Source organism: Epinephelus fuscoguttatus, linkage group LG16, assembly GCF_011397635.1.
Source record: "Epinephelus fuscoguttatus linkage group LG16, E.fuscoguttatus.final_Chr_v1".
Lineage (NCBI taxonomy): Eukaryota > Metazoa > Chordata > Actinopteri > Perciformes > Serranidae > Epinephelus > Epinephelus fuscoguttatus.
The window spans coordinates 30,295,816-30,310,013 of NC_064767.1; the positions used below are offsets into that span (position 1 = coordinate 30,295,816).

The following is a 14,198-nucleotide window of genomic DNA, read 5'->3' on the forward strand; positions in this document are numbered from 1 at the left end:
TTGGCCTATGTTCCATCCACTAACATGGAGAGGGTGGGCTTTAGTTATTTATTTTTTTCAGCCACCAGGGGTGATCGAGATGTTTCGACTTCACTTTTGGGGAGCTGCTATGGGGCAAATTGTTCAAATAGGCAGTGCTGATCAAATATGAACCAAGATTCTGTGACTACATCACCCATTTCTGGTCTCAAATGTTTTCAGAAACATATTTTAGTGCACTGTTTAGCTGTAAAATGAGAAAGTTTGTGACCTGGCTGCCATGTTGGATACAGTTAAAAGGAAGTACCAAGCACATTCTCATTTTACAGCTAAACAGTACACTAAAATAGGTTTCTGAAAACATTTGAGGCAAGAAATAGTCAAAACATTTATGAAATCTTGATTCATATTTGATCAGTTCTGCCTAATATGACAGTTTGACCGCAGTTCATAGAGTGATTGACATGATTGACAGCTGCGTTAGAGACTCCTCAACTGCGTTAGAGACTACTTGGCTCTGATTGGTTGTACAGCCTGATTCTGGCAAATGCCATTAGAGGCAATAGGAAGAGAAGGAGGGATACAATTTTTCCACAGACCATCTGTCTCATCTACTTCTTTCCGAATATAGTGACAGTTTCAGCAAATATGACACAAAGTTATTTTCATAAACATTACCAACTGTAGCTTTATGTGTACGCTGGATTTAAAATATTGTCACTGCTTTACCTTAGTGCTCTTCCTGGGAACCAAAGCCATTATATCGCTTTCTTCAAAGCCACCCGACTCTACCAATAATTTAAAACTCGCAGTATATAGGAGTTGATGTTCTACTGTTGCCTCAACGGGTTAGTTTGTTTGTGTTATTGTGTGACTTTGGTGTTTTGAAGGGTTTGTTTGGATTCATTAAAGCCACACAATAACAGACAAACTTACCAAATGAGGCAGCGGTAGACCAACAGCTCTCGTGTTCTGCAAGGTAAATTTATTGTTTTTATCAAAGGAGTCTGGTGGCTTTGAAGAGATAATTGCTTTAGTTTCCCCTGAAGTGGTGAAAATATTCTAAATATAGTGACACTTAAACTGACATTGATTTTAGAGGTTAGTCTTTTTTATGTAGCTAAAACACATTTCGTTGTTGCCCCCCGTCCGTAGCAGTGCATTACTAAGCTTCTGTGGGTGTGCCAACCTCCATCTACTGTAGGTTATTCACTGTCTACAGATATGTACCTCAAAAATATGAACTGTCCCTTTAATGCACGCCTTCTTTCACATTAAGCCAGATATAAAATGAATGTGTGAACTCAAGGTGATTATTCAATGGAAGCATTCTCGTCATCATGTCTGCAGCATCTTCTGACCTGTTGTCACTAATTATGATAAATGCGTTCTCAAACCAAACACACAGGATGCCATTCCTCATACGAGCCAAATCAAAGGCACGATCCATAGATTTTTATTGTTATTAACAACCAGGGAGGAGATGAGAAGGAGGAGGGATGAGTGTTTTAAAAGGCAGCTAGGAGAATATGGGCAGAAGCAGTGAATGAGTAGTTTTTCACTTCCAAGGCACCTCTGACTCAAAGAGACCGTGGTTGTTGAAAGGTTAAAGCCCTTTTTTCCTGCAGTAAATTAGAGTTGAAAAAAAAAAGCAAAACTGTCACTGTAACTTTTATGAAATCCATGTCACTGTTTAGGGGTGTTCTCAATTTAAATCTTATAATAGCCTCTTTGCCATATCTACAAGGGTGTATTGATTTCAGGGGTGCTTTGATTAATCTTCTCTTTGCTGCTGTCACAGGAGTGTAGATATTTATTCAGCTTTCAAAATGGAAAGTTAATGACTAAAACAGCACTTTAAGGATATGACATTGTTCCTAATTCACCTTATAATCCTTTTGGATTGCATAGATTAGAAAAGGACAAGAACTGTGCACTTTGTAAAATGGCATCAAATTCTGTGAGTCTATTGATATTAATCTGTGTCTCTGGATGTGTTGCAGGTCTAACTGTGGCAGATCTTGTCATGCCATGGTAGGTTTGGTGTAAGAGCACTGTCTGTACAGATATACATATTGGTATGCACATGTAGGTGTTTTAACAGCGTTGTACTGTTTTTTATACCAGGTTTGTGTTTATTATTGGGACTTCAGTGGTGTTGGCTTTCAGATCCATGCAGAGGAAAGGAGTTAGCCGCCTGCAGCTGCTGTGCAAAATCTCCTGGAGAACAGTCGTCCTCCTGATGCTCGGCTTCTGCTTCCTCAACTACTCTCCAAGAGACGGACCATGTAGGTGCAAAATGCGTAGCACATTGTTGTTATCCTAGCATTATAGTAAATCGAATATCTTTGGGTTTTGACTGCTGGTGGAACAAAACAATACATATTAACATTACAGTAGCTTTGGTTCTAGGATTTTTTCGGGGCATTTTCCATTGTTTTTTAGACCAAATGAATATTCTATGAATCAAAAAAAACATCAACAGAATGACTGATTATGAAAATGATTACTAGCTACAACCCTTTAAGGTTTATGTTTGGTATGGTTGTAATATGCGCACTATTAAAAGCCTTGTTTTCACACAATTGCAGTCAGTCAGGTGACAAAGACACAGATGTTGTGAGCGTTAAGATCCAAATTTGTGTGATAAAAGCCGAAGCATCAGGGCTGTGTCGGGGTTAAAGGAGGGGAAGCAAGCTGAAAAATCCCCATTTCATAGTCCACCTGGGGATGCACAGGGCGCCCTTCACACATTAGCCATCCCAAGTGCTAATGGACTTTCCTGGGTGGATGTCTGCGTAACTGGGTTAACAAAAATATTGTTATTGTGTGTGCAGTCTCAAAATCCAGCACCAGGGGACGTTTAACAGAGGCAGATTGAGCAAAAACAAACCGCTGCGGTAATGGACAATTACAAACAGATAGTGTTACACTCTTCAGCCCCATGCAGCTGCTGTGGAGGCTGCTGCTGCTGGAGCTGATCATAACAGCACTGTGACTTTTACCATAAACTGCAGCTTTGCCCTCCGTCTCCAAGGACGTCCTCGGCAGTTTAGTCTCAGGGTTTGATCTAATAAGAGAATGGAGTCATATCTGCTCAATATGTTAAACCGTTTCAATGTCAGACGAGGCAGACGAAGGTGTTCACCTTTGACTGAAACTATGAGTCATTTCAAATAAACGCTGCTACACTTAGATGTCCAATTTATCGTCAAAGCAGTGACCTTGAAACTCCAATTTTGTTTTATTTTTTGTTTTATTTTTATTTTGTCACTTTAATGAAAGACTTACACTCTACTTTGATGGTTTAGATGAATATAAATCACTTTATTTAACTGATTAATTTCAGTTTCCATTAGATAAACACAAAAACACGTTGTGGTGAAGCTAAAAACATGGCTGTTTCTCTTTATTCCTTTGAGGTTTTTGACATATAAAAATATTATTTTGCTTAAGGCTACATTGTGTTTTCACGAACCTATCTGACCATTTGACTCTGTTTATTCTTTTTTTGGATGGTGACAAGTTATAAGAAAAGATCAGTCAGAAAAAGATGAGGTCAGAAAGTCAGATTTGAACACCTACTGTTGAGTAGCCTTCAGAGGATGTTCAAATAAGAAAAACCTTCCTTTTGAAAAGTTTTCGGTTCAAGCTATTTGCTCTACTTTCTGCTGGCTTTATTCAGTTCTGCTCACTTCCACCATGAAATCATTGTTTTATTCAATCTATCACTGAAAGTGCTCAGAAATGGGAAGTAGACAGCAGAGCTTTCACATCTTAAATGATATTGAACGTAAAAAGGTCTCAATTGATGAGAAAGTGAAACAAAAGATGTAACAGTTTTCCCGCAGTTCACCTAAAAACTGCGACTTTCAGGCTAATTTTTATTTAAGTGACACTTTTGTGGGGGGAGAGATGTAGTAAATTATCTTGGTGGGGGTGTAGCCAGCAGATTTAACAAATGTGTCATAAGTAAGAGCTTCCTGTGAAAGGAGAGATTTCCGCCTTTTATTTGATTTGTCCAGATCAATGATTGGGATTACGCTGTTTTCACAGCACTTTGTGCGGCAAAGAGGTTTTCAATTAACTAATGTGTAGATTACCATCAATCTCTCAACCAAAAGCCAATCTTATCCTCCCCAATTTGTCGAGACAAAGAGATAACTGGGAATCTTTGATTAGCTTCCCACGTTCTTGACATGTCTGTATCCTGAAGGCTGACACCATTTCCAATTGTGTCACACTGTCCATCATCCTCCTTCAGGAAGTAGTAGCAGTGAAGTGATTGAGAAGATGCTCTCATGTCCAGGATTATCAATATCCTGATTTATAATTTGCTCAAATCAGCTGAGATAGCTTTACACCACTGAGTTATATCTGTGCTTGTACCTGAGTTGTAAGGTCATATATTCATCATCAAAGCATGAAGGTTCATGCTCTGTGTTGTTGCCTGTGTTCCAGTGTCATGGTCCTGGCTGAGGATCCCTGGAGTGCTGCAGCGTCTGGGCTTCACCTACTTTGTTCTGTCTCTTCTGCAGACTTTCTGGGGCCAGAAAGAAATCTCTCTGAGAGTGGTGAGCAGCTCTGTCACGTTCACTTTAGTCTGTCATTACACACAAGGGCAAAAAGGACCAGTCTAGCCTGAAACAACACATTTATAAACAGCTAAGTCACTGCATGCACCTTGGATTCCTGAGTCCATTTTTGTTATTCAGTCTTTTAATTATTGCTCTGATAACTGGCCAAACATTAGGGCTGTACCGAAATTATTATTTTTTAAACATTCAAAGCTTCTATTAAGGTTTTTGAAGAAGGCCTTGAAAGTCTGTTGTCATGTTTTATGACGTTGTCACCCTAAAAAATACAATGAAATTAAAAAACAAATCTCTGAACAAAATAATAATAATAATAATAAATTAGTTGTGCTGAAAATTAGTCTTTTTTTTATTAAATTAGCTTTCCTAAATGAATAAATATAATTTATGGTGCAGTTAAATTGTTGCTAAACTGCCCCTCTGCTACTAGTGGATCTGCTGCTAGCATAACCCTGCTTGTTTTTAGCATGGGAGCTAACCAGCCAACAGGAATAGCTTATAGTATCACTGCTGTTTTGTGTTATCACCACTTACACCACCAACCTGGAGAAAACCGCAGTTACCTAACTGTGGTTACTTAACAGCAGGCCCCGTCTTTGGGCCCGTGGCAGTAGGTTTCACTCCCAGTAGGTCCTCACTGGTAAGTCTCGCCATGTCTCCAGCTTTGCAGAAATACTGAGTTTAAACAGAATAAATAGAAATGGAAAAAATATCTGCTACATTAAAATGCTGATTTAGCATTCAGTACAGCCCTACAAAACACACTAAAATAAAGTTTCATGTTAAAAAGTGTCAAAGATATGAGCGGGTTTTTTTTTTTAACAAGATTTGTGTTCTGTGTGATCCAGAATGACTGGTGGAACCCGGTCCAGGATGTGGTCCCTTATTGGTCCCAGTGGCTAATTATCATCCTGCTGGAGACTCTGTGGCTCTGCATCACTTTGCTCATGCCTGTACCCAACTGCCCCACGTAAGTCCAAGCAAGGCACCCACTGTCATGTAACTGAGTCCAATCCACTCATTAATCCACATATGCTGAAAGTGTAAATCTCTTCATGCTGAGATAATCTCCAGACAGGGCTGTTGCGCTGCTGCAGAGGTGTTAGTGTGCAACTTGTGTTGCTGGTGTTATGAACCGCTGTGATTTATGGGCCTGTGGTGGATGCTTCAGAGGGCATAATTAGCCAATCTCAGTCTGTCATGTGCAATAAGAGCAGCAGAGGCAGAGGATCCATCTTCCTCGCTCTGTGTCTTCTGCTCAGTGCTGCTTTTAGTGTGTGTTTTTTCCCCACATTTCTGTGACCCTACATGGCATCAGTGTTAGAACAGTGTGGGGTCAAACAGTAGCGCTTATGTTTATTCCAGCATCTGATTGGTTTATTTTTGTCAGTGGAATGTGAGCACATGTGGTTCACATAAATCTCATACAAAGCTTAAAAATAAGGGGGATGATCTTCATCAGACAGAAAAATCTGCCTGAGGAGCTTCCTTTGGTTAAATTGTCCAATGTTACTAAAATTAATTTTGAAGACGTGCATTTCATTTTATTTTCTTAATCCTTTTTACCTATTTTGTTACATTTTCAATGTTTTAAAATGTGTTATTCTTTTAATACTGATTGTACTACATTATTTATTATCAGAGGATATTTGGGAGCTGGTGGAATCGGTGATCACGGTCTTTACCCAAACTGCACCGGAGGTGCAGCAGGATACATTGATAGATGGATGTTTGGTGACAACATGTACAGATACCCCACATGCAGAGTAAGATCTTTTTCACAGTCGGCATTCATTATTTTAGACATCTCTCTTAAAACCTTGCAGGTAGATTTAAAACCATTAAAACAACCTTGCCGTACCTTTTCATCTTGTTTTTCCAGGAAATGTATCGCACCACCCAGCCCTTTGACCCAGAGGGGGTTCTGGGTACAATTAACTCCATTGTCATGGGATTCTTGGGGATGCAGGTAAGATGGATCATTTACTTTTCCTGTGCGATTCAACAAGTGCTACAAGCATATTTCTAATATTTCAGAGTGTTTTAAGTGTCAGTAGTATTCTGTTGCTGTTATTTATACCCAAATATCCTATTACTTGGAATAGGAATCATGCCCCTTATGATACTGTATTTGATGACACTTTATTTGGATGGTCCGCCTACAGATAGTTTAGAGTATATAGAGTATTTGTAACATTTCAACAGCTTATTAGTTGAGATTCACCATCCATCTTTGTCTATAGATGTTTGTTGATAGAGTATATGTTACATATTCTTGAGGAATTTAATTAAATTTGAACTATTTATTCAACCCGTGCCGCACAGGTTGAGTGAATAGTTCAGTTCAATTATTCTGAGAATATGTAGGCATGTTCATGAATTGTCACGTATACTCTATAGATAATCTGTTAAATATAGACAGAATAAGATTAACAGTTAAATTGTTGAATCTTAACTAATAAGCTGTTGAAGTGTTACAAATACTTCATAAACTACCTGCAGGTGGACAATTCAAAGACTGTGACCATGTATTTTTGCAAATGTATAGTTTAGCTTAGTTAAGATGGTATTTGTTGAATAATTATGAAGGCTAATTAAAGGGTCAGGCCACTCTCTAATTTGTGTAATGGTATCTGACATTCATAAAAAAAAAAATTAAAAAAACAGTAATCTGTCTTTTCATTAACATTCACATTCAACCAGGATCAATCTATCACCATTTTTGATGTTAAGTAAAAAGTAGTTCTAGTGAAAATGTTTGCCAGCAGGAAAGCTGGAACAGTTTCAGGAAGTTTCAGTTTGTACTTGACTAGATGACAGAAATGTGACATTTTAGAGTCTCAGAAGTTTTAAAATGACATGCTGATACAAGTAGAAGTATGAGAGAAAATACTGCACTGTTCTTCTGTGATTTAGGTGAACTGCCTCCTAATGTCCACAATTCTGGCCTCTGATTTGCTGAGAGAAGTAGCTTCTTTTATTTCTGTAGAACCAAACTTACTCAGTGAAAGTTTACTGATCACATGCAGAAATCAGATGTATGATTGTGTGATTGTGATTCAATCAATAGTGTGGAGATAGAAACCAATCAGAACTATGTGTACAATGACCTTAATCTGAATTTCTTACATCTAAACATTTAACATTCATATTTGTGATTAAACTGGGATCATTTCTGTATCAGAGCTTCTTTACCTAGAGGATCAGTGATGTTCTTCAGTGCTAAGATGTGAATAAAAAGATAGATCAGAAACAGAGACAGCAGTTAACTGTGTAGTTAAATGAAGGTTATGTGAAAGACTCTTCCCCGCCTAACTGAAAGTGCACAGCTGCCCTCCTTTAATGACAAAATGTTTTTCAGACAGTAAAGAGAGAGCTTTTGGTCTTTAGACCTGCAGCCTCTGATGGCGGCTGTGTCACTTATAACCATTTGTGTTGTGGGAAGTAGCCACGCAAAAGCAGCCTCATTGCTCAATTCCCAGTGGGCGGTTAACATTGAGCCTTTCAGTCAGCGAGTCTTAGACGACACGCCAGGTGTCCGCCGCCCTCCTCTGTGCTCGCCCGTGCTAATGTCCTCAGCTGAAACATATTCATCATCACCAAATTAATCAGAGGGTGCGGATGACTTACACACCACATCTGGCTCAACAGGATAGGAGAAATGTGACCGCCATGTCAGGGACATAGACACCCACATCCCAGGCCTATTTGGTTACCCAAGGGCAAATACATGCAGTTATTGGTGTTTACATGGCATTTCTCATTAAATGTGGGATTGAATGAGTTGTGGTGTCTGTGCTTATCTCTGCCTCCTTCTCCGCAGGCTGGGAAAATTATCATTTTCTACAAGGGGATGAACGCCCGCATCCTCTGTCGATTCCTAGTGTGGGCCGTCCTTCTGGTACGTTACATCATGTTGGGATTTTAAACACAGCTGGTGAAGTAAACGAGTATAAAAGTCAATTGGTAATTTAAAACCAAGTCAACAAATCACTTAAATCATCGTCCTGCTTGTATGACTCACACAAAGCTGAGCACTTTTATGGTCTTGCTGTTTTACTTCGCCTCGCAGGTAAACTCTGCAACGTGTTTTCCAGCCCCTTGGTATTAGTCATAGCCCGCCGAAGCCATTCATTAGCAGGACTTAGTAGAGGACATGTGTGTGATCTCAGTACAATTAAACAACATCCATGTGTGGCTGTGTTTCCGGGCAGACATGGGTATCCAGCGCCTCAGGGGGATACACACTGTCTCTTATTGCCTGCGTGCCTCACATGTGGTTTTAGATGAGAAGAGTTGCGCATATTACTTACAGTCTACTGCAGTCAGTAGCACTGGATGAAGAGTATGATTAATTCATATACCTGCACACTAAGTCTCAACAAACATTTACACACCAATCACAAGAAAGTATGGATGAAGTGGTATAACAGCGTAAAGTCCATTGAAACCCAGAATAAAAAGATAGATTTCTTCATAAATCTGCTAGGATAAAATCTGAGGTCTTATTTGTTTTGGATCTGAATTCATTCTGGGTGGTCTCAAAACGCAAGAAGAGGCAAGCTGGCCTCTATTTCATTTAGAGGGGGAATGTGTCCCACAGGGAGAAGCCAAGTGTTACATGAGAAAGCCCGTTTTGCATTTCTAAACCTGCGACAGGAGGCTGTTAGGCTGCTCTAAAGAGATTGACAGATATCCCTGTAGAAAAGCCAGGCTTTGCTGCACTGTGCTTGGCCACTGTTTGTGTGTACGTACAGTGAGATGCTGCAGAGATGTAGCCAGTTTGCAAAACGGGGTTAGTGGGAGCCTGCATGCTGTGGAGGCAGACATCCTGAACTGGCAGCGCTGTGACCTGAAGCGATGATGGAGCTGGAGGAGCTGGCTGCATCACTCGGCCTTTGAAATCAAACTGAGCAGGATGAAAACAAGGGGCCGGGAGACGCAGTCAGAGAAACACACTGTAACAGATCCCATTAGTTTTAAGTTATGCAGTTGTTGTATATTATTGTGCCTTGTCTGCTATTCGAGATATCAAGTTTGTTCAGACTGGCATGTGTAACTGTTTCTTCTATGTGATTAAACCACACAGAGGACCCTTAGATTAAGTAAACAGTGTCATCCATTAACTCTTGTTTTATCAGCACTGTATCTGTCATAAAGGTCTGTTGCGTCAAGTCAGGTTTATTTGTGCAGCCCCATATCTCATGCAATATCTCAATGGGGTTTTCAGGCCCACAGTAGCAATGATTCCTCTTCCACCCTGTCCAAAGAAGAAAAAACCCCAAAACCTCAGCATGTAAGAAAAAAAGACAGCAGGTCTTCAGCCATGCTAGCAGCTCTGAAGCACAGCTGTGTTTCAAGCTAAACGCTAACATCAGAATGCTAATATGTTCACAACAACAATGTTAACATGCTGATGTTTTGAAGGTTTGTTTACTGTGTTCCTCATTGTAGTTCAGGGTTTTAGCACGCTAACATATGTTAGTTATTGCTAAGTACAAACTGCAGCTGAGGCTGATAGGAATGTCATTAGTTTGCAGGTATTTGGTCACAAACAAGCCCCCAGGAGCAGAGCAGGCTTTGAAGCCAATATTTGTAGCGGCCAAACTGTGGAACTACAACTTTCTGGTCCGTCACATGATGCCATGGGGCCCAAGAAGACTATTTCCTATCGACTTAGATTGTGAAAGAGATGTCTGTAAATCAGTGGATAACATTTTTTGAGTATCACATCCCTCGCGAAATGGGTTGTTTCACAATTGGGATTTGATCCATTCGGTCCGATTACATTTAACAAGTCTCAAAGAGTGGCTTGACTAAATCATTTTATCCCCATTCAAGTTAGTCGAGAGCTAAATGCAAAGTTAACTGCTTGGCCACCAAAGCCTCTAGTGCGCTTGCTCTATGGGCCCAACAGTGAGGGAGATCCAGGTAATTTGATACCTGGGAATTCAAACTTTTTTGGCTTCATGCCACTGAGCAACTTTCATAGGAATTAACATGGCCCGGTCTCCAACAATGTATCCAGTTCTCTTTATACATCCATGGTCACAATCCATTGACTGGACAAATTAAAATGTTGGTCTGATTATGATTTTAGATGAAAAATCAAACCACAAAAAGTTAATACAATTTGTGCTGAGGAGAACAGGAATGTCAGTACTGAATTTTATGGCAATCTGTAGATGTCAAGACATTTCACTCACTTTTCACATTTCACAAGTTACAAATTTGACCTCATTGTGGTGCTAGTAGAAAAGTTTTAAAGATCCATCATCTGGAAACCATGAATGTCTATACTGAATTTTATGCCAGTCAATTTAGTCGTTGCCAAGAATTTTCACTGAAAGAAGTAAGGGGAGGTCTGTACGACATTCCCCAAAAATCCATCCAGTGGTTGTTAAGATATTTCAGTCTGAACCAAAGTGGTGGACAGATTCTGTTGTACATAATACAACAACAGTTTTATAATCCAATAAAGTTGAAGTAGGTTCAGTATTGATGTACTAAATCCAATATAAGAAGTCCAGTAGTCTGAGGAACGGGTCTTTAGTGTTTGTGAATCAGGAAGAATCCTGCTCATATATGTGAGAATCAATTGAAATTCTGTTGTGAGAATTTAACGTCATTAACCTCAATTCTTAAATGACAAATCTCCCCATTTTGTCTCCTGGTGTTGAATCTTATTGACTATCACTGTGGAGCGAGTGACTGGAGGGAGGTGAAATAAATTAGATCCATTTGGCTTCTCCCAGAGGCACAGAGTGATGAAGTAACACATGAGGAAATAAATAAACATTAGGCTTTTATGTTTTGCCACTGTATCTCATGGTTCACTGCTTAATGCTACACAGCTGATGTGGATTCCACTCAAGATTATGATGTTGAAGATGTTATATTCACAATCATACAGTGTTTAGTGATGAATCAATACAGATCCTGGTTAACTGAAACAGAGAATAACAATAAAATAGATTTCCTCACTTCGCAATGGTTGACAGAGAGAGCTGGCCTCTCTTATTGATTCTGGGAAGAGATACAGACCATGTGTAAAGTATGAATGCAGCACCTGATCGTGTTCTACTGTATATGTTGGTTTCTTTTTTAATCTCGGTAGCTAAATCTATTTTTAGCCCCACAAAATGTTTTCTCCAACAAAGAAAGCAAAATTAGTTTTAGTGATTGGCCTGCTCGTGATATTGACTTTTCTAATACGATTTCGCCTCAGAGGGGAGGCAGTAAGCAGAGCTGAACTGCTTCTTGTTTCAGACATGTGCTCTTGACATTAGCAGGTTCCCTCAGTGGAGGAGGGAGCTCATTTCTGCAGGCACCCAACCACAGGATTGATATTATGCACAGGAGGTTCGTAAAGAACAAGAAAGTGTTGATACAGTAAATGACAAGCCAGGTTTTACACCACAGTTCACTGTAGTGTGATTTCTGTGGTGGATTGATATTCAGGAGCGACCATGCATCTTCCTCCTAATAAACAACAGCCCCTGTTAATTAAAGTCCAACGATCAGGCTCCAGAAGTGAGAGATTGAAATTGAGCGATTGCCCCACATACCAGCCCCGTCCCACATCCTGCTGCCTGGATAGCCTGGAGACTCAATCCAGCCCCGGCTAGGCTATTTCCACACCATCGATTCTGTCATCTATACACATGATGGATATCCACCTAACAAGCATGTTTGGATTCTGATCCACCGCCCTGGGTTTCTCTGTGGAGCACAAAATGTTTCCTCAAGTATCTAAATCATATGTAAAGGCAAATAGATGGGACAATAAAAGCTTTTAATGATGAAGAGTTCATGAGATCATACACAATTCCTCTGTTTCGTGGCTAATAAGGCCGTGAGTCGACTTCAGATGGGTGCGATTCTTTGTTCGGCCCTCTGAGGAGCACAAGTTTGTGTTTGCAGTCAGATATTGTGCATGTGTATTGATGCACCTTGTTCATCTGACTTTCAGATAATCGGCTAATCTGCCGGACTCGCTTGATTCTGTTGCCTCACGTTTTAGCAGCCCAATACGGCTTGCTATATCGCCCTCCATCGATTTGAAATCTGTTTCATTTCCACCCTCAGGGAATCTCTGCAGCCATCCTTTCTAAGTGCACACGAGACGGAGGATTTATACCTGTCAATAAAAACCTTTGGTAAGTGCTTCCTGACCCTCTAAATCCAACCACTTTTCCTCACAAAAGAAAGGATGGGTTTCCAACAGGCACAAATCAAGGCTGCTAAAACACGCGTTTACTTACCTCTAACGACAGCTACGACTGTAAATAATCACCCCCGCTGTCGGGAGTGTGAGGTGGAGCGGTTATACATCCTCCCAACATGATCACTCTTCCTTGCGGCCAGGAAAATAAAGGATGCTTTATCCTCTCTACTCACTCACTACACATTTACCAGCTCTGTGAGATGAAATGGGATCAGGCTCTGGGAAAAGCATCTGTGTAGTGTAGTCTAACCGCTCCCAAACTATCACATGCCTTTTTGGTGAAACAAGGCACGGCATCTTGACAAATGTTTGTAGTGGTTTTGCATGAAATACAGCGCAATTACTACCTCCGACGTAGATTACTTTACGACCTGTGCATTTGTTCCACTCCCACATTCCCCTTAATATGATGTGAATCATTTTAATGTTGCAGCAGGAAGAATACCATTTCATCTGTGATGTGTAAGCAAATTCTTCATGATGTTCCACAGGGGCCCCCACTAACGCTGTGCTCATCCCTCGCCATTACCTGCCTGGCTTTTATAGGCAGTTCATCATACACAGGTTATTGAGCTCTTGAGTACAAGTCCCTGCCTGGATGTCTAGAAGTAATTAACTCCCAGCTAAGAGTCCTTTTTGGCCCCACTTCAGCTGAGATTGAAAAAAATAAAAAAAAAAAGCCCACTGCAAGGAGGCTCCAGGAGGCAGCCATTTTACATCAGATGATATTACATCAAACATTCTTGCACTTAGGAACAGACAGGGACATGGCTGGCTGGCACGGCTCCACGGGGCACGTGCCAAGGATCCACTGCTGATGTTTTAGAACAATCCAGCAAACTGTCCCGCAGTTTGCTGGATTGGCTCGAGACCCCTGGGTGTTATTTATCTGCAGTGCAGGATTGATAGATTCTGTGTTTTTACACCCTTGTTCACAACACACCACTAACATTTTAGTGATGCCCACATGTACAGAGTAAAATGTTGCTGTAATTTGTTGTTAATGGTGTGTTTCTACAGGTCGTTGTCTTATGTGATGTGTATGGGATGTTTCTCTTTTCTGCTGCTGGGAGGCATGTACTTTGTCTGTGATATCAAGGGCTGGTGGGGCGGACATCCATTCATATACCCAGGTACTGTTTACCCACAAATCAAAGGGATCAGTGCATTACACCTGCATATATTTTTACTGATAATAAAAACATTATTGGCACATGATTGCACACCTTTACCACTTAAAAATCAAATCTCTAATAGTAGTGATGAACCCAAACAAAATTATCATTACTCTAATATGTTCTGTTGATCATTTTAATGTCTTTCAGCCCATTGTTTTGGTTTTATGTCCTGTAAATTTTACTGCTTCAGTGAAATCTTACCTCTCATCATTGTTGTTT

General features: G+C 40.2%; 1 protein-coding gene across 1 annotated transcript in view; it reads left to right on the forward strand.

Moving 5' to 3' along the window:
• Positions 1–14,198, forward strand: part of si:dkey-192p21.6 (uncharacterized protein LOC565246 homolog) — a 31,332-nt gene that overhangs the window by 13,799 nt on the left and 3,335 nt on the right. Inside the window, exons 9-17 of the mRNA XM_049599856.1 lie at positions 1,983–2,013; positions 2,107–2,267; positions 4,441–4,553; positions 5,423–5,544; positions 6,217–6,340; positions 6,457–6,543; positions 8,398–8,475; positions 12,663–12,733; positions 13,822–13,934. Of these exons, the coding sequence (XP_049455813.1) occupies positions 1,983–2,013; positions 2,107–2,267; positions 4,441–4,553; positions 5,423–5,544; positions 6,217–6,340; positions 6,457–6,543; positions 8,398–8,475; positions 12,663–12,733; positions 13,822–13,934 (900 nt within the window). The remainder of the gene's footprint in view (positions 1–1,982; positions 2,014–2,106; positions 2,268–4,440; positions 4,554–5,422; positions 5,545–6,216; positions 6,341–6,456; positions 6,544–8,397; positions 8,476–12,662; positions 12,734–13,821; positions 13,935–14,198) is intronic.